At 46.5% G+C, this 27,191-nt stretch overlaps 1 protein-coding gene across 7 annotated transcripts in view; it reads right to left on the minus strand.

The window, feature by feature from the left end:
* Positions 1 to 26,751, minus strand: part of MEAK7 (MTOR associated protein, eak-7 homolog) — a 39,976-nt gene extending 13,225 nt beyond the window's left edge. For 2 of the 7 annotated variants that reach the window (XM_032486888.1, XM_032486884.1), the window contains exons 1-7: positions 26,666 to 26,751; positions 19,062 to 19,239; positions 16,953 to 17,183; positions 16,449 to 16,593; positions 13,521 to 13,946; positions 9,239 to 9,357; positions 7,602 to 7,781 (exon numbers count right to left, since the gene is read on the minus strand). In XM_032486888.1, the coding sequence (XP_032342779.1) occupies positions 7,602 to 7,781; positions 9,239 to 9,357; positions 13,521 to 13,946; positions 16,449 to 16,593; positions 16,953 to 17,183; positions 19,062 to 19,214 (1,254 nt within the window). In that variant the 5' untranslated portion in view covers positions 19,215 to 19,239; positions 26,666 to 26,751. Of the gene's footprint in view, positions 1 to 4,161; positions 7,121 to 7,601; positions 7,782 to 9,238; positions 9,358 to 13,520; positions 13,947 to 16,448; positions 16,594 to 16,952; positions 17,184 to 19,061; positions 19,240 to 22,438; positions 22,696 to 26,665 lie in introns of those variants that run through there. The other 5 variants (XM_032486889.1, XM_014558596.2, XM_032486885.1 and 2 more) reach the window with 5 other exon arrangements.
* Between the last annotated feature and the right edge of the window lie 440 nt (positions 26,752 to 27,191).

Here is a 27,191-nt window from a genome sequence, read left to right on the forward strand (position 1 = left end):
AATCTGTATGTGAAAGTTCATGGCAGTTTTATTTATAAGAGCCAAGCCTTAGAAACCAAATGTCCTTTGAGGGTGAATGGATAAAGAAACAGCTGCATCCAGACAATGGAATCCTACCCAATAATGAGAAGGAACATACACAGGACAACTTGGATGGATCTCAAGGGCATTATGCTGAGTGACAGTATCCAGTCTTAAAAGGTTACATAATACATGGTTCCATTGACATTAGATTCTCAAAATGACAAAATTACAATGATGGAGAATGTATTTGAGGTCACTGGGGGGAAGGGAGATCATGAAGGACTTTGGGGGGTGATGGGGCAGTTCTCTATCCTGATGGTAGTGGTAGTTTCACTCCTCTACACATGGAATAAAATTTCATATAACCTGTGGCAGGTGTCCCCAAGACCACTCTCAGGTGCAGTGCCTCTCCAGAAGGACTCCCAGGGAGAGGATGACAGAGGCTCTGTGTTTCCAACCCTCCCAGATTCTTCCCTTTGTCTGGTTCTAATTTGCATCCTTTCCCTGTAATAAACATGACTGTCAGTATGATAGATTTCAGTGAGTTTTTTCTTTTTAGTGAATTATCCAAACTGAGGGTGGTTTGAGGAGTTCCCTCAATTTCCAGTTGGGGTCAGAAGTCTTGGGCAGACTTTGCCATCTGGAGGACTGTGCCCTTAGTCTCAAGTTTGCCTCAAATCAGGTACTATGGAAAAACTGGTGAAATTCAAGTAAGGTTTGAGCTATTTAGTTCATAGTATTGCATTAACACCCATTTCCTGGTTTTGATCATTGTGCAATGGTTCTTTAAGATGTTTTCACTGGAGGACGCTGGGTGACGGGTACATAGGACCTCTCTACTATTTTTATAACTTCTATGTCAATCTAAAATCATTTCAAAATAAAGTTTATAAGGGAAAAAATTAAGACTCAAAAATTGAGCAAAAATATACTAGGCAAATGCAGACAATACCACACACAACAGGGGTGATTCTATAAATGTCAGACAAGATCAAAATCAAGGCCAAAAGCATTCAGTGAGAAGAAGGGAAATTAATGACATAATCACCACCAAAAATCTGATAAGCCTGTGTATGCCCCAACATCCAAATTCAAAGAGCACAGTATGGGAAATTAAGGAAAGACACAGAAACTTCTTTAGGATACTCTTAATGGACCACAGGTAAGGACACAAACTGATTCCAAAATGTAGACACTGATGACCTCTCTCACCAATAACCTGCCACAGGTAAGGACACAGCTGGAATCTCAATTGATTCCAAGTAGACAGAACACAGATGATTCTCTAATCGCCATTCAACAAAACAACATAACAGAAGTTGTGGGGAAATTCTCTAGCATACCAATATGTTAAAACTCTGGGACCCAAGAGGAAATTGAGATAGAACTGCAGAAAATCCAGAAGCTCAGAGCCTGTGCCGGGCTATTCCATAAAGCAGAGCTCACAGGAAAAAGAGCAGCTCCATATTCATTTACTTTCAGTCTTTTTGTTTAGTTGGTTAATAATCAAATTTTAAAAATTGATTTGTCAAACATAAGCAGGAGGAAATAATATAAAAGCAAGATTAATTTAAAAACAAAATTGGTAGAATCTAATCTAAAAAAAAAGGAAAGGAATCTGTAAGAAAAAAAAATCCACAACAGTAAAAAAAAAAAAAATTCAAATATGTTGGTCAATCTTACATAAATTAATTTGAAGACTTGAATGAAACAGAAAATTTACTAAGAAATTTAAAAATCATCAAAACTGATCCCAGCAGAGATTTCAAACAACCCAGATGATTTTTTTAAAAAACGGATAAGGTTATCAAGAGTTAACCCCTTCCCTCGAACATCAAACCAAAAAATACCAGATGAATTTTATCCATACTTTAAGGAACTCCTTTCCACTTGCATTTTCTAGAAACTGGAAAAGGAAAGATTCTAAGTTATTTTTGTAAGACCAGCACAACTTTAAAGCATAACTTAACAAAAAATCTGGCCAAAACAAATAAACCACAGACCAACTCATTTATACACACTGCCACAAAAGCGGCAAACATGGGCCAACTGAATTAACACACTAGGAGAGTGATAGTTACAACACAAAGATGGCTCAATATTTGGAACCTTACTAATTTCGTATTTCTTATTAATAACTGAAGAAAATCATGGATGCTAAAAAAAAAAAAAGAGTATAGAGCTTCCTTAAAAAAACAAAAACAGACTTACCATATGATCCAGCAATCCCACTCCCAGACATATATCTGGAGAAAACTGTAATTCAAAAAGACACATGCAGCCCAATGTTCACATCAGCACTATTTACAATAGCCAAGACATGGAAACAATCTAAATGCCCATTCGTAGATGACTGGATAAAGAAGTTGTGGAATGTATATACAATGGAATAGTACTCAGCCATAAAAAAGAATGAAACCATGCCACTTACAGCAACATGCATGGATCTAGAGATTACCATACTAAGCATAGTCACACAAAGACAAGTATCATATGATATTTACATCATTTATATGTGGAATCTAAAAAAAATATACAAATTTTACTTACAAACCAGAAACAAACTCACTGACATAGAAAACAAACTGTGGTTACCAGGAGGGAAAGGGGTGGGGAGGGACAGATTAGTAGGACTCTGGGATTAATAGATACAAATTACTGTATATAAAATAGATAACCAGCAAGGACCTACTGTATAGCACAGGAAACTATATTCAATTTCTTGTAATGAGCTATAATGGAAAAGAATCTGAAAATATATATATGTACATATAACTGAATCACTTTGCTGTACACATGAAACTAACACTGTAAATCAACTACACTTCAATAAAAAATAACAAAAGGGGGAAGGGTATATAGCTCAAATGGTAGAGCGCATGCTTAGCACACACGAGATCCTGGGTTCCGGGGTACCGCCTCTAAAAAAATTAAGTAAAACTAATTACCTTCCCCTCTAAAAAATTAAAAAATAAAACATGAATAAAAGGCTTTTAAAAATGCATATAAAAAACAATATCAAAAAAAGCTTTTTATAAAATTCAACATCTACTCTTTATAGACACTCTTAATAACAAATACAAATGGGTACTTTCTTTGGATGAAAAGTAAATATATAAATGAGAAACATCTCAAAACAAAAGCCGGCATCATGCTTAATGATAAAAGGCGATGCATCTCCATTAAAGTCAGGAATGAGAAGGATGCACCATTATTATTAAAATTCTAAAAGTATTTGCTGATACAATTAATCATGAGAAAGAAATGAAAGGTCTAGAAATCAGAAAAGCAGAAAAATGATCCTTATTCCCGGGTATACCATCATAACAGCCACAACTGACACAGTACACCCCTGAAACCTACACAATCTTATGTGTTAACTGTATCTCAATAAAGCCAGAGAAAAGGAGAAGAAATCATGCAAGCCAAAATACAACAGAAAGATGCTTCTAAATGCTAGGAGGAAAATGTCAAAATACCTTTAAAAAAAAGAAAAGAAAAGAAAAGAAAAAGCAATCCTTTGAAAATAAAGGCAAAATAAGGTTTTTTTTTTAGAAAAAAATTCTAATAGCTGCAAACTCCCTGAGAATCCATAGATAATCAAGAACAATGAATAGCAGTGGCTTTTCAGTGTGAGGTTTCCCGACCAGTCATAACACCATCACCTGGGAATTCATTAGCACTGTGAATCCTCAAGTCACTCCCCAGACCTAATGAATCAAACCCTGTAGGTGGAAGCCCCTAGTCTGCACTTTAAGAAGCCCTCAGGTGTTTCTGATGCAGGCTTAAGGTTGAGAACCACTAGACAGAATTCAGAAAGGTAATTTAGTCCAAACAATGTAGAAAAATCAAGAGCTTTCCTGGGTTCAAACAATCATTAGTTAGGGGGGAAAATGTCCACTTACCGTGCCCGCAACAACAGGAAAAATTTAGAAAGCAAATTTAGATGCTCCTGTTCTTGGACAGGAAGAATCAGCATTAGCCAATGTCAGTTCTGCTTACATTAGTCTACATTTAATGCCATCTCGAAAACAGTATCAAGCTTTTTCGAAGTAGTCAAAGTGTTACCAAAGATCAAAGAAAATAAGCAGGCAACCATTTGAAGGAAAATTAAAAAAAAAAAAAATAACAGAGGACTAGCTCTTACATCTTTTAATCATAAAACTCCGATAATTAAAACATGACACAGAGATCTAAATTCATACAGAAATACAGTCTATGAGAAAGCGGCATTTTAAGTCGGTGGGAAAGAGACATGCCATTTAATATAAAATGTATTGGAATTTATTTGGGGGTAAGATAAAGGTATATTTTAAAGTACATTTTGAGTGGATCAAAGATTTAGACGTCTAAGTAGAAAGCACAGACGTAGTAGAAGAAAAGATGGATTTTTTTTTTAAATCTCAGAGTGGAGAAAAACTTCCTCAGCAGATCACAAATCTCAGGAGACTTAAGAGAAAATGCTAGCAAATATGATGACATAAAATGCAAAATTTATGTACAGAAAAATAAAGTCAGACAAACTGGAAACAATATTTACCATACACAGCAAATGCTATTTTGCTTCATTCAAAAGAGCACTCTTGCAAATCAGTAAGACCCAGACCCTAGAAAACCAGGTGAAGGATATGATGCAGATGGGTTTTGAAAGATGAAGCTGTTCACTGTCATTCATAAGAGAAATAAAAAATAAAATTATGGGTTTTGGGTATCAGGTAAACAAAAACTAAATTTTAATATAGTGTTGGTGAAAACAAGGCAAATGGGCACTCCAAGATTTGGAAGCATAAACTGAGGTTGAAAGAGGTTTGTTAGTTTGTTAATATGTAAATTAAAAAGCCTGTAACTTCTGAGCCAATAATTCAGCTTCAAAGAGTTTATCCTCAGACAAAAGCACACCAGGACACACACAAGACAAAGGATACCTACGCCAGCAACGATTCGCTACAAACAGAACATCCCCAGCCAGGATGCTCGCTCCTAGAAAGGATGGGGCATCCATCTATTCTCGTGGTATGTTACACCATGAGAACAAATGGGTGGATATGGAGCCTTACAACCTGAATTCTTATTTCCATTTTATCAGAGAACAAACTCTTCATGTCCTAGGGTCCTATGGCCCCAGGCACGGCTGACACCAAACTGGCTTGTGTGCTCAGAACCACACCTAATGGGGAGTCACATGGCCACACCACGCCCACCGTAAGGACAGTGTCCCCCAGGTTACCAAGATCCTGGGCTGGGGGTCCTCCTTTCCTCGTGTAAGTGAAACAGTCAGGCCTCTATGTGTGATCTGCACTTTGGGGGGGGGTATTTATAAATATAATTAGATTTATAAGTTTTTAAAAAAGGTTTGTTTTTTTTTTTTAATGGCAGTACTGGGGATTGAACCCAGGACCTCGTGCACACTAAGCACACACTACCACTGAGCTATACCTTCTCCTGCACTCTTGTTAGAAGAGGCTCAAAGCAGAAAGTAGGCCGGCAGACACACCTAGCCCCTCTGACAGCCACAGAGGCAGCGGTAAGTGGTATTCAATGGATCTTTTATTACAGAGGTATTATTTCATTGCATTTTTATAAAAAAAGACAAAAACATTCCATAACAAACTGAAGACTCAGGACCTAATTCTCCAGATTACAGAAAGGATATCCGAGGATCCTAATATGCTATATCTGCTTCCCATCAGTTAGGAAGTCACATAATGTACCTGAGAAGCTATTAAAAAAAACTGGCTTTTTTATAGGGAAAATCAATCACGGCCAAGTCTGCGGGCATCATGTGGCTGTCCCTGGGAACACCACCTGAGCTCGCACGGCTCCTCTGAAGGCTAATTAGCAAGGCCTTCAGCTCAGGGTTAACTGCAAAGTTTGATCAGCCTCCTGGTAGAAAATGCAGAACCTGCAAAATGCAAACAGTTCCGTTTACTATGGCTTATAATCGAGGCAAACTCTAATAATGCAGCATTTTCATCAGATCTGCAGAAGATTAACGTGTAGCAAAAGGCAAAGGCAGAGGCACACGTCTTGAAGATGAGCCCTTGGAGTTTCTTCAGACTGCCTCGGAGGGACTGGACAGGAGGTGGCCCATCTTCCTTACCGTTTAGGGATCGCTGGGGTTTGCTGAAAGCAAATCCACTACCCATCCTCCCCTCTGGGGGCAGCGCCAGGAGTTCAGGAGCCCACGCAGGTTTCTCGACCACTAATTCCTACGACCAGCAGTACACGTACGAACAGGACTCTCAGCCTTAGGGCCCCGAATGTCCCCATATTTAAAACAGTAAGAGCACCCCAACTTCGCTTCTCTGTAGCTCTCCCAGTTTTCCCCTTTACTCACAGCACAGATTCATTTAAAAACTGAAAAAGCAGATGTGAAAGCTTCTTGAAGAGCTCTGTCAATAGGGATAATTCACTACCTACTGAAGCCCCATGCTACTGTTATCCTCAAAACCCTCTGCTATTTCCCCCATTAGTACACTGTTAATGCTTTTTAAAAAATACAGAAGTTCCATGTCATAGGAAGCTGTTCCCCAAAGCATCCAGATTCACATCACTGCCCTCTACCAGTAGAAAAGGAACATCAGGGCTTTGGACTGGGAGGCCTGAGCAGAGGCCAAGCGACTCCCGGCGGGTGGGTCCCCTCCCTCCAACAGCAAGAACCCAAATGCCCAACACACGCTAGCTAATCCCAGCAGGTCTCAGCTTCTTCTGAGTTCATCCATACGAAATGAGAGAAGTGTAAGAATCAAGTTGCTAAGGTGACACTAAGGATTTCTGGAGCAGGTACACTCACTAATTGATGGACGGCATCAGAGGAACTTTACTTTGTCTGATTAAGCACACCAGGACCACCTGGACGTGACCAGCAAACGTTATGTTAAAGTTAAGCCGGCTCGGGGTGGGGGAGGGTTTTCAGGCTGTGTGCTCTCTGGGGGCACTGTGCTCCAGCTCAAGGAAGGCCCACGCTGGGGGCTCCCCATCACTGGTCCTCCTCCGGGACCTCCCGGAGCCCTTCGCTGTGGCGACTCCGCCCACTGATCTCCAACAGGCTCTGGGCCTCAAGGTCCACGTCCAGAATGCTCTTGCTGCTCTTGGCCTTGGGAGGAAAGGAAGGGGTAGGTGTGTTCAATGACAAAAAGTAAGTCATGCCCCACTGGTGTGAAGCTTATCAGAGTGGAATCAGGATCCTACTGCTGCCATAAGGAAAACTTGGTGGGGGCTCTAGCTCTCCTACTGAGTGCCCCCTAACCGGGGACGCCCTCTTGGTGAAGTGATGAGGTGCAGGGGCAGATGCGGGGGCCCAACAATGCCTCATCACAGAACCCTGGAATGACAGGGAACCCCAGACCCTGCTTTTCTTGCAGACAAGCCCCCCATAACTCGGGATCCCACCTCCCTAGGTGAGTCTTTCTACTAGACCCCCACAGATCCCAGAAAGGACTCCCAGCTCTGTTCTGCACCCACTGGCATCCCCTGGCCAGAACAGCTGCTGGAAACAAATGTGGAATAAACCATCTCTAGATGGAGGAAGAAAAGAGGTAAAGTCGAGGAAGTGGAGAAATGTCCCCCACACTTACCGGCTGTGTCACCGAGGCGTCTCCCACCGCCCACACCTCCATCCTCTCGAACCGGAAGTCCTCCTGGGCCGACAGCTGAGGGCTGTTGTACGTGGTGCAAGTGGGCTTGGCCTTGCTGTGTCCTTTCCCGAAATCAAAATCGATCCACAGCCCGAAGTAACTGTGCTGCCCGCCCATGCCCTGCAAAGCATCAGACATCCTCAGCCCACACCGGCCTTCGTGCTGGCTGAGACGGGGGCAGAGAAGGAATGAATGCGGTTTTCTTCCTTGTTTTTTTTTTTTTTTAACTGTGAAATATATAGATTGGTGCAATTTAAGTATCCCATTACAAGTTCCTAGAGAACTCATCAAGGTGTCCTGACTCCCACTTTCTCATGGGGCTGCACTGGCAGGAAATACAGGTGACAGCAAAGGACAAAAAAACACAGACCATCAGGCCTACAGACTTAAACCAGTAAAATAAGAGAAGTCTACGCAGCACTTGATGCTGGGAAACCTGTGTCCAGGCTCCCCAGACAGGGATGCTGATCCTTGCCAGGACCAGGACCCAGGGTGCTGTGCTCCAGCAGGTATGTCCCTTACTCAGTGAAGCCCACAGCAAGGAGGGAAGGAGGAAGCAGCCTTGGTGAAGGTAGGAACCACTCGGCACACTACTGCTGGCTCTAAGCCAGCAGCCAACAGGAACAGAACTGCTGTTCATTCTCTCTGATTGCTTGCTCTGGGTGCCACCTCCACCACCGCCTCTCCCCGGGGCCCTGGGGGCCAGGAGATAGCACTGAGCAAGAGACCAGGGCAGGAAATGCAGCCGACCTCAGGGTCACTTCTCCCCTTCAGTCCATTACTGACAACCACTGGGGACCCACTGGGTGCTGCTTCTGAGGCCAAGGCCCTCGCCCCTGTCATCACACAACTGCCCTTTCTGGGAGGCATCTGGGTCATCAGGCGGCCCCATGGGAGCCGCACAGTGAGCATGGGAAGGAGCAGGGGGCCCTCTGCATGCAGACAAGTGGACCAGACTCCTGCACCCTCGGCTCTCCAGGCACAGGCCTGGATTAACCCAAGAGGTGCTTTTTGTTTCAAAGCAGGGAAAAGAAATAGGCTGATGCTGCCAGCAGACACATTTCTCACCCAAACTAAGCAACTACGTGAGCGCCCATCCCAGCCCTGTCCCCCTCGCCCCACCCTCTCTACCGCCCTTGGTCTTCACCCTCATCCTCTCCTTCCTGTGGCCAAATCAAGGCTGGAGCTTGGAGCAGACAAGTCAGGATGGGTCCAGGGAGCCCAGTCCCAGCGTGGCACCACCCCTGGCTCATGGCCCAGGCATGTGGCAGGGCGGTGTCTCCAGCCATGAAGGTCACAGACCAGGAAAATTGGCCAGATCCGTCCTTTGCACACAAACCTCAGAAACGCTCCAACAGAGGCCCCGTTTTTCTGATAGAAATTCTGTCCTAGCTGTCACTCGTGGCATCACCACCCTGAGCCCCAGGCAGAAGGAACTGACTGCGCATGTGCATGGAACCAAACATACACGGCTACCCTGATGCACAGTGGAGTGTCTGTGGGACACGTCAGGGTCGGTTCCATCCCAGTGGACATCATGAAGTGGGGGACATACCCTGCCCTTACCCCATCCTTACCAGTCCGTTCGGGATGGTCTGCTGCCCGTGATTCAGGTACATGTAGTGGTCATTGTAGCCCGTGCAGGTATACACGGCCATGCGGGGGAAGATGGAGAACAGGAAGCACCTGTCATCCCCTGAAAGTGACCAGAGCAAAAAGAAGCAGGATCATCCATCGGAGCCAGGCACAGAAAGAAGCAGGAGACAGGCCCCAGCTCAGAAGGTTGAGCACACAGGCTTCCTGCACAGGTCCTCAGTGTGCATGGGGTTCCCAGACGCTGGGGGCAGGTTCCTAGACCCTGTAACTGCCTGGAGATCCAGAGGATGAACTTGGGGTGCGGCGTGAGAGTGACCACTAAAAAAGAACGTGACACCTGCTTGCTGTCGCCTGCTAGCGCCACCCAGGAGAGCGGAGTCGGGAGCTCTGCCCGTGGCTCCCCAGACTCACAAAATGCAGTCTCCTCTTAAGGGCAATGGTACTGGCCTAGCGTTCACACAGCCTCAGGTAGGCACATCACACTGTGTCCGGCTGGCCCCAGCCTAAAAGAGCACATCATCCAGAGGGGAGAGGACACCTGCAACCACAGTTGCCCCCAGGGAGGGAAGGGGATACACAATGAAAGGTGATCAGAACTTCACCCAAGGCACAGACATGGGCACACCACCATTCAAAGGCGGTACCAGTCAGAACTCTGGAAATGAACAGCATCCTCAGTCTCAGAGATTCCTCCCTTCTCTGATTCACTCACTAGGGAAAGGGATGCAGGTTGAGCCTGACCCAGGGAGTTCCCGGCTAGGTAGGAGCCAGACCAGAGATGCTCCCCTCAGTGATGAGATCCTGGCCGGAAGAACTGTCCCCTCATGGTGACAATGTGAGGGCACCTGACACAAGACTGAGCTCAGGTACTTAGGGGTCAGCCCATCCATTAGGTGGGAAGGGAATTCCATGAAGTAGACCAGGAGCACAAATGTGGAAGGCAGACACCAAAGGGGATAGGAATCCCAGAGGGGCCTTGGGGAGGACAGACCTCGGCAGATGGGCCTAGACTGACAATCAGGACCAGTAACACTTAGGCCTCTAATCCAGATGGGCCCTGGGGGGACCTCTGCAGAGACTTAGCTCCTTCAAGGGTTCCTGGAGTCAGGGATTCCCTCCAGGCTAAAGACTTAGGCTTGAGTCCATGCACCCCTAGAAGGTTGGGTTTGGACTCAGGGAACTGTCTGGCCCACCTGCAGCTCCAGGCACTTGGCCTTGCAATCCTAAGGCTGACTTTCGATCAATATTTACTGGGTCCTGGATGCTAAGTGAGGTGACACAGAGTGTAGGCCCCTTGGCTACAAAAGACCCCACTCTAGTCCATCCTTAGGTCCATGCTCTGAGGGGACGGCCACATGGAGAAGATGACCCTCTAGGGTGCAGGGCAAGGACAAAGGAGTCACACAACCTGCGAAAACATCAATCCCACAGAAGGGCTCCTCACCCGACTCTCAAAATGACAACAACACGCACTGCCCGATGGTTTACAAGCTGCAGTTCCCCACGGTTCTGAGGAACCAAGGCCCAGAGAGTAACGTTAAGCATCTAGCCCAGGACAGAGTGGGACTCAGTGGCTGTGTGCTGAGCCCTGAGCCTCAGGCCTTCAGTTGTCCCACGGACAACAGAAATGAGAATGAAGTGACCCTGTGGCTGTCACATCACTTCAAGGCTCAACTATTCAAGGTGACAATTTCTGGACAAACGGACAAGAACGTGCTGAACTTGACCACAATCTGTGAAGCTAGGTTGCCCTCTGCTGGAATTCCATCCTCATGCTTCATAACAGAATGAGCTCAAGTTTGAAAACTTGGTAACTGCATGGTTTCCACAGTTCTTCAAGATGAATTTTGCTTGTTAATAAAATATTAAGACACAGCAGAGCTGACCCTGAGTTAATATTAAAGGAGCTGGAAGAAGTGGAAGTTTTATCTACAATAATGATTCTCGGAGTTTTTCCACATCCTAATGCAGCACCTTCAATCACATGAGCCCCAATTTGTCACTCCCCAGACTCCCCCTCACTGTGACACTGTGACAGGGAGAGGTAGGTGTGCAGAAGCACCCACAGCAGGCTTAAGACTGGGGTCCCCAGAAAGGCTTGCTTCCAAGGTCAGCCCTCAGCTGGTATCCAGGAATTTGGATTTGGGGACTGGCTCCCCCACTCCCAGGACTGACGAGTGGCTCCCTGTGCCTAAATCAGTGTGTACAAACAGTGTGGTTCATGCCAGATTCCTGCTGGGAGTCTGGGGTTTGCGTGCATGTCGGGAAGAGGGTGCTCACGTGACCAGCCCCCAGTAAAAACACTGGGCACTGAATTTCTAATGTGTCCCTGATGGACAGCACCGCACATGTGCTGTCACAACGTGCTGCTGGGGGAGTTAAGCGTGTCCTGTGCAACTCCCCAGGGGAGGAGCTGGAGACTGGAGCCAGGCTCCCCTGGACCTCACCCCTCACACCTGTCCCCTGGGCGGATCATGCTCTGCATCCTGGCACTGTGATAAACCCGCTGTGATGACAGCCGTGTGCTGAGTCCCCGAGTCCCCCTAGTACAACACTGATGTGTGAGCAGTCTTGTGGACCCTGAAACAGCAGGGGAGGGCTGGTAGCAGCAACTAGATTAAAACCTAGAGAAAACCAAATTCTGGAAACAACCAGACCTCAAGGATAGAGGCTCCCAACAGTCACTTCATGATCCCTTCCACCCATCCCAGACAATAGCCACCCACTGCTGCTAAAACCTTTCCCACAATGGCGCCTCTGCACCTGGACACGGCTCCCCGGCTGACAGAAGCTCTCTCTAGTGCAGGGAAGATGGGAACAATTCCAGAGGCATGCAATCTGACACAGGACCACAAGGAGCGCACGGCCCTCGTGCGGTCCAGAAGGCTTCCTGGAGGAGGTAACCCTGGACTGAGTCCCGACAAGGAGCTGGCTGTGCAAACAGGTGGAAGAGGGAGAAAGATGTGTGCCAAGTCCTGAGACAAGAGTGCAGCCTATTCTGGAAACTGCAGGTAGTTCAGTGAGACTGAGCACTGAGTGCAGGAGAGAAGGAGGGGTGTGAGGCTGAAGATAAAGGGAGTGCCATTCTGAGTGCAGTGAGGGGACTGTCTGAGGGTCACCAGGGGAAGAGCACCACACTGGGTATACTGGGATGTGGCAAAGGGACTGGACTGGTGAGACTAAGAGCTGAGGGCCAGTTAGAAGGCACCTGCAATAACACAGGGGAGAGCAGGGTGGAGAAAAGGGGCAGGGAGGGGGCACGGGCAGAATAAACAGCAACTGATGACAGTGTGGTTCTGATGTGCAGACCCCGCCCCAGAGGGGCATGGGGCATTTCTACCCAGTCTTTCACATCTCAGAACCTTGGGTCCTCCCTTCTGCTGACTCAGCGTGGAGGGTGTTAGTCCCATCCCTTCACCCACCGCCCCGAACTGCTACGGCCAGGCCGTCTCATTTGGCCCAGGACAGTGAGGGTGGGCCTGGATCTGGCTGCTCAGAGTCACTAGGAAAAGCCCTCCATCTCATAGCCACTGGCCCCCAGGAGACCTCGTGAGAACAGACCCGGGCAGCCCAGGCCACACACTGGGAAACATGCAGTGACATCAATCTTGCGAAGGAAGGTTCACCTCTGAGTACGAGGACAGCCCACTGCCAGGAGGTGAGTGTTTTCAAAGAGCCCTTTAAAAGCGTTTATCGGAGCACCTTCTTTGAGGAGCAGAAGGATTTACTTAGGGCCTTCCATCCAGGGCATTCAAGGTCTGGCACAGAGCTTCCAATCTCCAGCAAAAGCACAAAACAGAAAAACTGCAGGCAGAAGCAGCAAAGCACGCACACAGAGGTGATTCCAGGAAAGGATGACGGTCCCTCAAGGGAAAACACACCTCCACCTGAAAAAGCTGGCATCTCCCTGGTCCCTCACACGGCATCCACAACCCAGCCTCTCCTGTGGCCTGGACCTGGCACCCTTTAATGATGCTGAGACGCCATTTCCTCATCTGAAATCCAGGGGTGAGGATCCCTTTCCTGCTTGCCTCACCCTACAGCCAGAATCTATAAAGAAATCCACGAAGTGTTAAACCACCATACAGAAGCCCTGTGTGTCACCAGCTTCCCAAACACATCTAGGAAAACACTTGGGGGAGGAGATGGAAGAAACACATGCATCCTTTGTCGGTGCTCAGAGGTCTCCAGGCTGCAGCCATCTGACCAGATCCTGTAAGGAGCACTATGCTACCACTTGGGGTTTTGGTGGCCAAGTCTTACCTTGAAACTGAGGCTTGACCTCCCAGGAGCAGGAGGCAAAGCCACCAAACACATGGCTGTCGCGGTCCTCCAGCAGCATGACACAGGGCCCCCGGTGTGTGATGAGCCCACAGAGCTGGGCAAAACTGTGCCCGTGGAGCTCAGACGCAAATAGCAGGCGCCAGCGGTGCCGCCACTCCCCGGGCAGGTGGGAGTTGATGTAGACAACGGATAGGACATCCAGGATGCTTGCAAACTCCCGCCCCAGGTCCACTTGGCGCTCAGGGATCAGGGTAGCCAAATCGAGGGACAAGTGCAGCAGAAAGCCTCTGTGGATGACCACGCTCAGAAACATGGCCACATGGGGGGTTCTGAACACCCAGTCCTCGATCACTGCTCGGTCACAGTCATGTGCCAGCTGCTCAGGCCCCAGAAGCTTCTCGCCATCTAGGGGAAGAGAAAACAGTACAAGTGGGCAATTACATCTCCTATCTACTTACCTAAACTGCCAGGTCCAGCAGGGGAGCCCTGTGCACGGTTCGCCTGAACTGAGATGCGCCATTCATCTGAACTGAGATGCGCGGTAAGTGTAAAACACACACCCAATTTCAAAGACTTGGCATGGAAAGAAAAAAGAATGTAAAATGTCTTGATCATTTTTTTTACATTGATTGCCAATGTTAAATATATTTTGGACATATTCTTAAAATTAATTTCACGCGTTTCTTTTGCTATTTTCATGTGGTTATTAGAATACGATTTCACATGTGGTATGTTTTGGTGCTTCCGTTCTATCTCTGTTGGACAGTGATCATCTGAACAATTCGACATCAGTGTTCTATCTTTTCTCTCTGCTCCAAGCTGCATTTCAGAGTCTCCAGGAGATAGCTACACCCTTATGCCAGGGCCCCAAAACTCCCCAGTAGTCCTTCCTGAGAGAGCTACACCAAAAGCCACTAGTCCTAACAAAGTCATCTGGAAAGGATTTAGAAGCATGCTATCCTCCAGCCAAGTCAGGGCAGAGGTTGGTAACTTTCTGGGAACCCCTCTAGTTTATGTGGGAAGAGGGGTTTCATTAACTACAAATTATGCCTAATTGTTTCCAACGAGCATCCGTCATCCTGCTTTCCATCTCTTACCCACTAAGAACAGCCGTAATGTCAGAAGACAAACTACTGGCACTTCATATGTATATCAGGGTATCATATACTATGTTATTTTTCTTTCCAAGTTCAAATACCTCATTAGGGAATGTAAACTGGTGCAGCCACTATGGCGAACAGTATGGCGACTCCATAAAAAAACTAAAAATAGAGTTACCATATGATCCAGCAATCCCACTCCTGGGCATACATCCACAGAAAACTGTAATTCGAAAAGATATATGCACCCCCATGTTCATAGCAACAGTATGAACAATAGCCAAGATGTGGAAGCAACTTAAATGTCCATCAACAGACAAATGGATAAAGATGTGGTGTGTGTATACACACACACACACACACACACACAATGGAATACTACTCAGCCATAAAAAGAATGAAATAATGTCATTTATAGCAACATCGATGAGCCTAGAGATTATCATATTAAGTGAAGTAAGACAGAAAGAGAAAGGCAAATACCATATGATTTCACTTATATGTGGAATCTAAAATATGACACAAATGAACTTATTTATGAAACAGAAATAGACTCATAGACATAGGAAACGAACTTATGGTTACCAAAGAGGAAAGGGGATGGGGGAGGCATAAAATAGGAGTTTGAGATTAACAGGTACACACTACTATATATAAAATAGATAAACAACAAGATCCTACTGTATAGCACAAGGAACTATATTCAATATCTTATAACAAACCATAATTGAAAAGAATGTATGTATATGTACAACTGAATCACTTTGTTGTACCCCAGAAACTAACACAATATTGTAAATCAAATATACTTAAATAAAATAAAACAAAACCAAAAAAATCTAAATCCCTCACTTAGTTTTTCAAACTGTTTAAAAATGCAGCTTTACAGTAAAGTAAAACTTTTATAAAACAAGTCTACTTTATAAAGAGATTCACCACAAGGTATTTTTAAATCCCAAGTAAATTTAAATATACAGTTTCTCAGCCAACAATAGAATACATATTCCTCTCAAGTGTACATGGAACATTCTCCAGAACAGACCATACATTAGGCCATAAAACATGCCCCAATAAATTTAAAAGAACTAAAATCATATAACGTATTTTTTCAACCACAATGTAATGAAATTACAAGTCAGTAACAGAAGGCAAGTGGGGAAATTCACAAACATGTAGAAATTAAAGAATATACCTCTAATAACCAATAGGCCAAAGAAGAAATCATGAGGGGAGTTAGAAAATACTGAGATGAATGAAAACAAACACAATATACCAAATCTTATGGGGTTCAGTGAAAGCAGTGCTTAGAGGGAAATTTACAGCCACAAATGCCTATACGAAAAAGGAGATCTCACATCAATAACCTAACCTTCTACCTCAAGAAACTAGAAAAAGAAAACCAAATTAAATCTAACAGAAGCAGAAGAAAAGGAAATAAAAGACTTGGGTGATGATAAATGAAATAGATTAAACAAAGAAAATCCACAAAACCAAAAAGGTTGGCTCTTTGGGAATGACAAAAAGTGAACAAATCTTTAGCTAGAATGACCAAGAGAAAAAGAGAAGACTCAAATGACTAAAATCAGAAATGAAAGTCGGGACATCACTACCAACCTTGCAGAAACAAGGATTATAAGGAAATACTATGAACAATTGTATGTCAACTGATTAGATAATCTAAATAGTCCTCCAAAGTTGGAAGACCCATGCTTGCTGATTTCAAATTTTTACTACAAGGCTACAGTAGTCGAAACAGCATGGACCACTCTTCGACGCCAAGGTCTAAGGTCTGATGCAGGGCACTTGCCTGGAAGCTTCATCTCGGAGATCAGCTGAGCAGCCAGCACCTGCACCCTGGGCAGGGAACCTAGGGCTTGCTTCTGAGTCCAGCCTCTCAGCTCCTGTCTGTAGTTTAGCACGTGTACCACAGAGCCAACCAGATCCTCTGTAAACTTGAAAACCACAATTTTACCATTAATCATGTTTCTGTTGTGACCTGTGACCTATATCATATCAACGTGGGGAAGAGGGTTTTATCTCTCTTCAAGACCAACTGTCATGGGCCACCATGTGGGAAAAGATCATGTAACTTGAGTAGTTATTCATTATTCTAACGATACCCTTGGCTGGTTAGTTGGCCAAAGCCTCTTTGTCCAAGGGTTCGGACGTTCGGACCTTGACCAGTTATGTGGTCTAGGGTCCCCCAGCAGTGGACCTCTCCACAATGCCTCCATCCGCTGTTTAATCATCCTCAGTCCCTGACGTGCATACACCAAGACTGCCTGGGATGGCTGCGAAGGGGGCCTCTTACCTTTTGGACTTCTCTTGCCTTCACGGGACCTTCTGTGGCAGAAATCATTTTCATGATCACGAGACTCTTCTCCTCAGAGTTTCCTTTTAACAGGTGGGACATGGACACTGTGAACTGCTCCTGGGAGACATTCTCACTAGGCCCCTTTACCTTCCCCATCAGGTCAACCCTCCGCATGCCCTCAAATAGTCTGGTGACCATCTCCGAGGGGAGTGCTTCCCCAACATGATTCTGTGGGGACAAGCAGGAGAAAAGGCCAGACAGGGTGTGAGTCAAACCCAGTAGGGATGATGGAAAAATATCTAGGGGACCAAGACCAACCACTGCTACCTGCACACAACCTTCCTAAATCCTACATGCACCATCTGTCCCCACCTAAGAGCATCACACCACCCCAGGACACACATACCTAACATGTTCTGGCTTATGGCTCATCTTGGCCATCAGACTCTTCCATAATCTGTTCCCATCCTGCCCTCCAAACTTACCAGTCTCCCGAGAAGGGCCATGTCATTCCTGCCTCTGGACATTATCTGCTCCTCACTCTGCTTACAACATCTTCTCCATTCTAGATTTTAGTATCTGTCATTTGCAGGCCTGAATTTATTACGACATGGAACACATGGTCTGTGTAGTGGTAAAATTGGTCTCCTCTGTATTAGGAACTTCCAAATATATCAGTGAGCTTTTGCTTCTTATCCAAGTCCTTTATGCTCAATATGCATTTTTCATCAATTTCTCCTTAAACTTAAAATCTAGTTCTTCACTGTCTTGAAGTAATATTCTGTAAATATCCTTTTCTCTTTGACTCCAACATCAAATCTTATTTGGTCCAGGGATATGCAAATACATGGTGAGAGAAAGTAAATCATGAACTAAATCATTAGGATCTGAACACTGAACACTTCCAAAACAACTTCACCATGTCTATGCAGTCAGTGACAACATTCTGTGGTTCTCGGGAAGCCGGTTCCCAAGCTCACTGCTCAATAAGAGTCTTCCTACTTCTGTCAGTGTTTTCAAAGTTCTCCTGAAGAGTAGCTGTTAATTCCTTCCCAAAGGAACCTAGATTCGGTCACCAAGCTTTTCTGATCAACTTTTAACTCTATTCATCTTTTTTTGTGTGTGCACAGGGGAGAGGAGGAGGTAATTAGGTTTGTTTGTTTGTTTGATTATTTATTGGCAGTACTGGAGATTGAACCCAGAACCTCGTGCATGCTAAGCATGCACTCTACCACGGAGCTATACCGTCCCTCCTCCATCTCTATTTATTTTAATAAATACTTGGGAAGGTTGTCACCAACTCTGCAGTCAAGTCCCTAACTGGTCTGTCTGGTTTTGTCTGCTCCAGCTTAGGGGGTGACCCAGAAGACCAGGGTGCTTTTGGTCTAGTGGAGATACACACACACACACGGATCTATGACTCCAATAATCTCCTCAGCCAGTTTCCTCTACTGGAAGGTGAGGACGTTGGGGCAGCCCAATGCTGTCGGCTCCCATTCTGCACGTTCTAAAAGAGGAGCCTCTCAAATGCCTCCCCACACTGCGTGGCCTCCCCAACACCCAGGAAGATGGGCTGATGGTATCTCTTTGTCATTGCCTCATTCTGTCTGAGCACTCAAACATGCGGTTAAAGGCCCCATGAAATGGGGCCAAAAGATGGGGAAAAGGGCAGTTTTAACTCCTCATCAGATGACCCTTGAATCTGAAACTTGGCTATTTTGTAACAAAAACCACAAAATTCCCAGGACATCAAATGCTTACGAATCCTCAAGGCAAAGGCAGGCTTGAAACTTTGCAGTTATTGGACCCACAAATAAAGCTAGGGCAACCTGTCTCCTGTCCGCAAGGAAATCAGGAAACGATGGTCCCAGAGACAGGAAGCAGGCCAGCCCCTCCAGTCAACCTCAGGGTGGAAATGTTCCCAAAACACTGCTGTAGGTGCAACAGAGACCACAGAGCCCACACAACCGAAAACAGGTACTATCTGTCCCTTTACAGAAAACACGGTTCTCAGTGTCCCCATACATCTGTCTTACAGGACCAGACAGCCAACTTTGGCCTGACCCCTGCTCCAAATAAACACAAACCACCGAGGGTAACTCTTGCCTTCAGTGCCTGCAGAGAGAAGGATCTGGGTGACGTATTTGAGCTGAGTTTCTCCGATGACAGAGCATCAAACAACCTGTCAATCTCAGCCTGCTCCTCAGGAAGAAACTGTGAGCTGAGACCCTGCCCCAGGTGACTCCTGCTGTTTCCCATCTGTACTTCTAGCTGGCGGGATTCTCTGCAGAGGAAAAGTTAACACCCAGTTAGAGAGAGAAGTCAAAGGGTACCAACCCTAGGAAACAAATGGTCAAGTTAATCCATATTGATTTGGTTGTAAAATGCAGCTAAAACACAGCAGAGCTAACCAATGTTGCTTCAAAGTGGCAGAAAATGAATGGTCCACATAAGGAAAGTGGGAAAACCCAATTCTGACTCCTCTGACTGCCCGAAGCCTGCTCCTAATTTTTTAAATTAATTAATTAATTAATTTATTTATTTATGTAGTTAGTGTGTCAATTTCTGGTGTGCAGCACAATGTCCCAGTCATGCATATACATATATGTTTCACATTCTTTTTCACTAAAGGTTATTACAAAATATTGAATATAGTTCCCTGTGCTATACAGAAGAAACTTTTTTTAAATCTATTTTTATATATAGTGGCTAACATCTCGTGTAAGCCTGCTCCTAATTGCCGAGCAACAGTGGATTTCTTTATTTGAAAATGTTCTAAGATAATGTAACTAAAAGGTAGGAAAAGCAGTATTTTAATCTGAATACTAATTTTTTAAAAACCTAAGTTAAAATGATCTCTAAGGCTGGATGTTCACAGGTATGTGAATACAATTAGTGCCTTGAAAATATTGCCTTCAGAGTGAACATGCTGTTGGACAAGTTCTTCCTTTGTGATGCTGGCTCCACCTGGCTAGCTACACTGTCTCAGGCAAGCTACAGAAACTCTCTGTGCCCAGTTTCCTCATTTGTAAAATGAGAATAATCACAGCCCCCCTCTCAGACCATTGTGATTGGGAAACACGTCGGCCAAAGCAAAGGGCTGAGAACGGAGCCATGAGATCCCAGCCAGTGCCCCGTCTCTTGGAGGAGTCTGAACAGAGGCTGGTATCCAAAGGCAGCCAGGGGCCCTGTTCAGGTCACAGACCTCATTACAGAAAGCAGTCCCTTCTGATCCAGGGATTATAATAAAAGCACAGTCAGAGATGAAACCACCTAAGGGGCAAAGTGTCGTGACTTCCTAATTCCTGTCTTTAGACTTTATCTGGAACCCGCATTGGTGGAATTGCTGGTGAGACAAGTACCTTCCCCCAAAGCAACAGCCCACAGTCCCCTACCAGGGCAAGCTGGTTGGGGCAGTGGGTGAGGAGAGGCTATCCCTGCAGGAGGAGCGTGGATCACAGGCCCAGCAAGACCTGGCTGCTCAAACCCTCAAGGGAAAATGGGGTGCAGCTGGGACATTTCTTTTCTTTTTTTTTTTACTGAGCTGAGATTCATGTAACATAACATTACCCATTTTACAATGAACAACTCAGTGGCATTTAGTATATTCCCAACATTGTGAGACTACCACGTTTATCTAGTCCTAAAACACTGTCATTACCCCAAAAGAAACCCCAGACCCACTGGCACTGAATCCCCATTCCGTCCCCTGGCCTCCCAGACCCTTGCAACCAATAATATGCCGTCTCTCGGGATTTGCCTATTCTGAACATTTCACGTTAACAAAATCATACAATAAATGGCCTTTGGGGTCTGGATTTTTTCACTCAGCATAACACTTTAAAGGTTCATTCACTTCTGCACAGCAAAGGAAACCATAAGTAAAACAAAAAAACAACCTACAGAGTGGAAAAAAATTTTTGCAAATGAAACCAACAAAGGCTTGATCTCCAGAATATATTAGCAGCTCATACGACTCAAGAAGAAGAAAATAAACAACCCAATCCAAAAATGGGCAGAAGACCTAAACAAGCAATTCTCCAAGGAAGACATACAAATGATCAATAGACACATGAAAAAATGCTCAATATCACTAATTATCAGAGAAATGCAAATCAAAACTACAATGAGGTATCACCTCACACCAGTCAGAATGGCCATCATTCAAAAGTCCACAAATGACAAATGCTGGAAGGCTGTGGAGAAAAGGGAACCCTCCTACACTGCTGGTGGCAATGCAGTTTGGTGCAGCCACTGTGGAAAACAGTATGGAGATTCTTCAAAAGACTAGGAATAGACTTACCATATGACTCAGGAATCCCACTCCTGGGCTTATATCCAGAAGGAACCCTACTTCAGGATGACACCTCACCCCAATGTTCATAGCAGCATTATTTACAATAGCCAAGACATGGAAACAGCCTAAATGTCCATCAACAGATGACTGGATAAAGAAGATGTGGTATATTTATACAATGGAATAGTACTCAGCCATAAAAATCGACAACATAACACCATTTGCAGCAACACGGATGCTCCTGGAGAATGTCGTTCTAAGTGAAGTAAGCCAGAAAGAGAAAGAAAAATACCATATGATATGTGGAATCTAAAAAACAAACAAACAAAGTATAAATACAGAACAGAAATAGACTCATAGACATAGAATACAGACTTGTGGTTGCCAAGGGCGTGGGGGGTGGGAAGAGACAGACTGGGATTTCAAAATTGTAGAATAGATAAACAAGATTATACTGTATAGCACAGGGAAATATATACCAGATCTTATGGTAGCTCACAGAGAGAGGAATGTGACAATGAATATATATATATATATGTTCATGTATAATTGAAAAATTGTGCTCTACACTGGAATTTGACACAACATTGTAAAATGATTATAAATCAATAAAAAATGTTTAAAAAATAATAAAGGTTCATTCATACTGTAGCATGATCAATACATCATTCTTTTATGACTGACTAATATTCCAGTGTGTGGAGATACCACGGTTGGTTTATCCATTCACCTGTTGATGGACATCTGGGCTGTTTCTTTTGGGTGTTGTGAATAGTGCTACTGTGTACATACATGTCCACGTACTTGTTTGAGTCCCTGCTTTCAAATTTGAAGGGGATATACCTAGGAATGGAATTTCTGGGTCATATAACCTGATGTTTGATTTTTGAGGAATTGCCAAACTATTTTCCATTTTACATTCCCAGCAGCAAAGCATGAGCGTTCCAATTTCTCCACATCCTCTCCAACACTCTTGTTATGTTTCCATCTTTTTTTTTTAATCAGAGCCATTCTGGCTGGGGGACCCCTCTGCACTGAACAGGAAGCCTCCAGCTGAAGGCTCCTTGGAGAGGGGCTATATCACCCTTATAAAGGTGGGCTGAAGATGGGGGCTTACACAACCTCATTTGGGGCTGCCATTCAGGGGCCATCTGATCTAAATGCTTCCACTTCTCAAGTTTCTCACCTGCATTAAGAGTCAAGAAGGAAAACCTCTAGCCTTGGGCTCAAGGTCCAGCCTAATTAAAGCCTTCCTCATCTCTAAGATACAGGGTGTGGCACCAGCTGGTGCCTGGTCCCCAGCAGCAGGTACAGCTCAAGCAGCTACGCCAAGGCAGATCCATCCTCTCCATCAACTCTTCTGAGAGTCCCAAGAAACAACCTGTCACAAGTCAACACTTGTGACTTGATGAGGAGATGTGCCATTGTCGTTTGACTTCTAAATACTCATCAGTTCTGGAAGGAGCAGGAAAGAGTGCCAAACAAAGACAGAAAGAAGGTATGAACATCATCAATTCTGCCATAAATTTAATATATTCTACCTATTGCAAACCTGTGCTGTAAGTATTAAGTGTCTGAAGGCAACGCCCAGGAGAAATCACACTAGCAAGTAGGTCGATGCCCACTGGCTAAGGATGAGGCTGTAGTCAGGCTGTATTTCCAGTCAGCTGTGGCAAGGAAGTGGGGGGACCTGGGTGAGAGCGTAGAGTGGGGATGTCTTCTTGGAAGGCTCAAAGAAGGGAAGGTTCAGTCAGTGACTGGGTCCGTTCAGTCAGTGACCATTGGCGTGGAGGGGGCACTGGACAATACTTTTCATCAAGGATGCGGGAGGAACAGAGGGGGTAGGGTAATAATTAGGAGGGACGCTCCACTGCTCTACTGACCAGGAAAGGGGCTGTGGGTTACCCTGGGACCCTGGCTAGTGACCCGATCCATCTACGAAGCGTGGTTTTGCTTTTGCTTGGTTCCAGCTTTATTTATGTTACCAGTAAATCATGACAGCTTTAGTCAAAAGTATGGTTAGATTCATACCCTCCCCAACCAGGGAGGTTTGAGATTCTCTCAAAATCTGTGTTAACATATCAAGTCACCAAAACACTTATCACACAACACTCCCTGCGCCCCTCTCGTTTCTGCTGAAATCCTGAAAATGTCAGCGTATGAAGATGCTCCCTAGTGAATTCTATTTCACTCTCCAGGTCTTTCTAACAAAGACAATCACACATTTTACTTCTTATAGAACACCTGAAAGTTTGTGACATGAGAAACCAACCCTGTGACTCACCTAACACTGGAAGAGACAGTGGCCTCCCGACACCTTGAGGGAAAGGTTTTTGAGACATTGGCACAGCTTCACATCAAAGCTGGACCCTTGAGGCCAGCTGACAGCCATGCCCACCCAAGCAGGCTTCCAAGGGCTCCCCAGAAGGAAAAAGCCCAGAGGCACCTGACAGCAAGGACAGGGTCTCCAGCCAATGCCACCTCCACCTCTCTAACGGTGAAGCGATCTAAATGCCACCCCTCAAATTCCGCAAATCCTGAGAAGGCTTCCTTCTTTCTCAAAACCGAGGAATCTCTCTACCAAGGGGATACCAGCCTCTTTCAGGGGCAGTCTGGAGTTAAAAGGCTGCCAACACTTAAATGGCCCTCCTCAGAAGTTCCCAGATGTCAAACAATTGAGGAATCAGCACAGCCAAGGGTTTGTGTCACTCAGAGGTCACAGGTTCAGCCCCTCCAGGACATTGGCCTTCCTGACATCCTCACAGGCATCTAATTCCTTCCAACAGGTAACACAGCATCTCCTGGGCCAGATAATGCCCGGCAGAGGGCAGGCATACAGAGAAGCTGCAGGGGCGTCCCATCCAACAAGAAGTGCTCGGGGGATTAACAGGCTTGGGGCGAAGAGAGAACAGAGGTTGAGAGTAGAAAACATCCAAGGGACAGGTTCCAGCTGGGTCTTCGGGTGCCCACAGGCAGTTCACCTGGGAAGTCAGACAGTGCACACAAAGGCACAGGGTGAAAGGAACATCATCCCACATCCTGGCGAGGTCTGATGTGGGGAGGGTACCGGAGGCAGGCTACAGAGCAAGGGGGCACTCGTCTGCCTCCACCCAGCCCCTCACTTCCAGCCCTCCCCAACCCCCACCCCCGTCCCACCAGAAACAGGCTCCTCCGCTGTTGTCTGAAAACAGTAGCCTGGCCAGCCTCCGTGGGGCTCAGATGCCCATGAAAAACAACGGTGGCTGGGAAAGATGCCAACAGGGAGGGCCAGAGGTGCAGACCATTGGCGTGCAGTGGGCACAGGACAACATCGGGAGGAGACATCAGGGAAAGGCCTGGAAGCAAGGCAGCCAGACAGCTGGAAACACCAGTTTTTCTTTCAAGGAGAAGGGAGAACGGGATGTCGCAGCCATAAGCAGGAGCCACAGGACTGGAGTCCATGACAGGTGGGAGGATGCACAGCCTCTAAGAACACAACCCTGCACCCCCACAGGGCACAGGTGAGCATCTCCAAACAGCTCCAAGGATGCCCCACTTCCTGTTAAAGCACCCCGCGCAAGGCAGAGGGAAGCACTGGCAGCAATACAGCGTTTCCAAGTTCCTCCAGCCTAGACTCACTTTAATCAGGACAGAAATCTCTGTAACCAACTTCGGGGAGGAAACAAAAGCCTCCAATGATGCATTCCTACTTCTCTCCAAATGCACATCCCTGAACTTTCTTTCAATTCCTGACAATGGTTTCCTCACGGACTGTACTAGGTGCACCTCCATATGCAGGATAAACTTTTTTTTTTCCTGGCAAGTTGTGTATAAAACAACCCAGCACTGGTCTGAGTCTTCCGCAGGTTTGCATCTATCAAGTCTTCTTTCAGGAGAACGCACCTCAACGTTCCTTTCAGACTGCTTACCTTGGTTCAACTGGGGACAGTTTTGTCCCCCAGGGGACATTTGGCAATGATGCTTGGCTGTCACAGCCAGAGAGAGGGTGCTGCTGGCTTCTAATGGATAGAAACCAGGGGTACTGCTAAATACTCTGCAATGCACAGGACAGCCCCATGCAACAAAGAAGTACCTGGCCCAAATGTCAGTAAGGCTGGGAATGAGAAATGAGCTTCCAAAGATGTGGGGCTGTGGGGCAGAGCGGGAGGGTGGGCAGTGAAATGCACTAATAATCAGAGTGCCTGCCTCCCACACGGAGGCCCCCAGGCTCTGAAGTTACAGTGTAAGCCATGATGAGCAGATCTGAGTTCAAGTTCTGACATTGGTTGATGTTATGACCAGGGACAAATTACTAAGTCTCTTCGAAACTTAGTAAAATTGGGAAAGGGCCACCAGCCCTGTAACGAGGTGGAAAGGATTAAATGAGGGAACAGAACATTTAATTCTGCTTTCTAGAGGTCAGAGAAGGAGAGAGAGCTGAGCCCAAGGCAACAGAAGGTAGAGTTCTCGACTTCCAGCAACGGAAACAGCCCAGCTTGGAAGGAACAAACACCCTCAGTGCTGGAAAGGGAGCCAGGAGCCATTTTTCTGCAGAATGGGCCACAGTTTCTGTTGGCATCCTAGGACAGCTCAGCCAACTCTCTCAAAGCATCTCTGATGGCTCCTGTCCTCCAAGGACATCCCAGACTCCCTATCTCCAAGGGGCCACTGTCCTGGGAGCAGTCACCTGGCCCTCAGTACCCACTTCCTGGGAAGCCTCCAGCTACCTTATCTGGTTCAAGCTTTGTTTACATCCCAGAACCAGCAGCCCTTATGTGAAGGGTCAGCTTGAGCCTGGGCCAGCCCCACAATGCACAGAGTTCCTGTGGGCCAGAAGGTGACTGGTCCTCCTGCCCAAGGTTGGCTTCCCTCCCTCCAGAGGCCCCACTGGCTGATCTGCTGGGTATTGACCTGGGAGTGCTTTCTTCTCCTCTCCCCTAAGTTTAGCCATCAGCTCCACTCTCCTGGGACAGAGAGCAGCATGCGGTCAGAAGACAAGAAGGAAGGTCACCCACCCCACTACACACTCCAGGACAACCCCTGCCTCGCCTCCTCCGTCAGATGCTCCCCAGTTCTTCCCGCGTCCATTCGCTCTCTGCCCCTTCTCGACAGCTGGCCTCCACCCTGGAGACCCTAGGGAAAGCATCTGCAGGAACCCTCTGATCTCAACCACACGAAAGGCAGAAAGTGAGGAGTGCTTCTGTGCCAACTGACCCTCTTTCCCTCCCTTCCTCAGAGCTGTCCCACCACTCCAAACCCCACCAAGGGACACAGAATCTCGGGCAGCCAGGGAGGGGCAGGGCCCAGGTCCATTCCAGGGACCAGGACCATTGCCCCTATCCCTACCCTAGCCGGGCTGCTCCTTCCAGAGCCCCCGGGCCAGTGACCTCCCCCCTACCCCACCGATGCCCTTGCCCTCCACCCCAGCGCTGACCTGACCTGCCTTTCCAGTCGTGGTCCACAGATTTCCCACCACCACCCCGGAACGGCTCAACCCCGTTGCCAGGCGACGGCGCTGACAGACGGCTACCTGCCCCAGTCGCAGAAGTGAACGCCTAGGGGGCGGAGCCCCGTAAACGACCCAGCCAATAGCAATGTACCTCATGGGGCGTGGGCCAGCGCAGGCGAATGGGGACGGGGCTGTGGGCGGGGCCCGCGGACAGCCGCTGGCAGGAAGGAAGGAGGTGGGATTCCTGCGCGCAGCTGCGGGAGGAGCTGGGAAAAGGGCTGGAGACCAGACCTGGGGAAGAGCTGGGAAAGGAGCTGGAGACCAAAGAGAGTGGCTGACGACTCGCGGAGGAGCCAGGGAGGAGCACCTGGGATGGGAGAGTGTCCGGTCTGGGCTGTGGTAGCTGGGGTGAGGCTGGGATGAGAGCGTAGCTGGAAGAGAGGAGCGTGGGCCCAATAGAGACACACTGAGAGAAGGGAGAGGCAGGTAACCCAGCCGAGGGACCCTCCAC

Source organism: Camelus ferus, chromosome 9 (assembly GCF_009834535.1).
Source record: "Camelus ferus isolate YT-003-E chromosome 9, BCGSAC_Cfer_1.0, whole genome shotgun sequence".
NCBI classification, from domain to species: Eukaryota; Metazoa; Chordata; class Mammalia; order Artiodactyla; family Camelidae; genus Camelus; species Camelus ferus.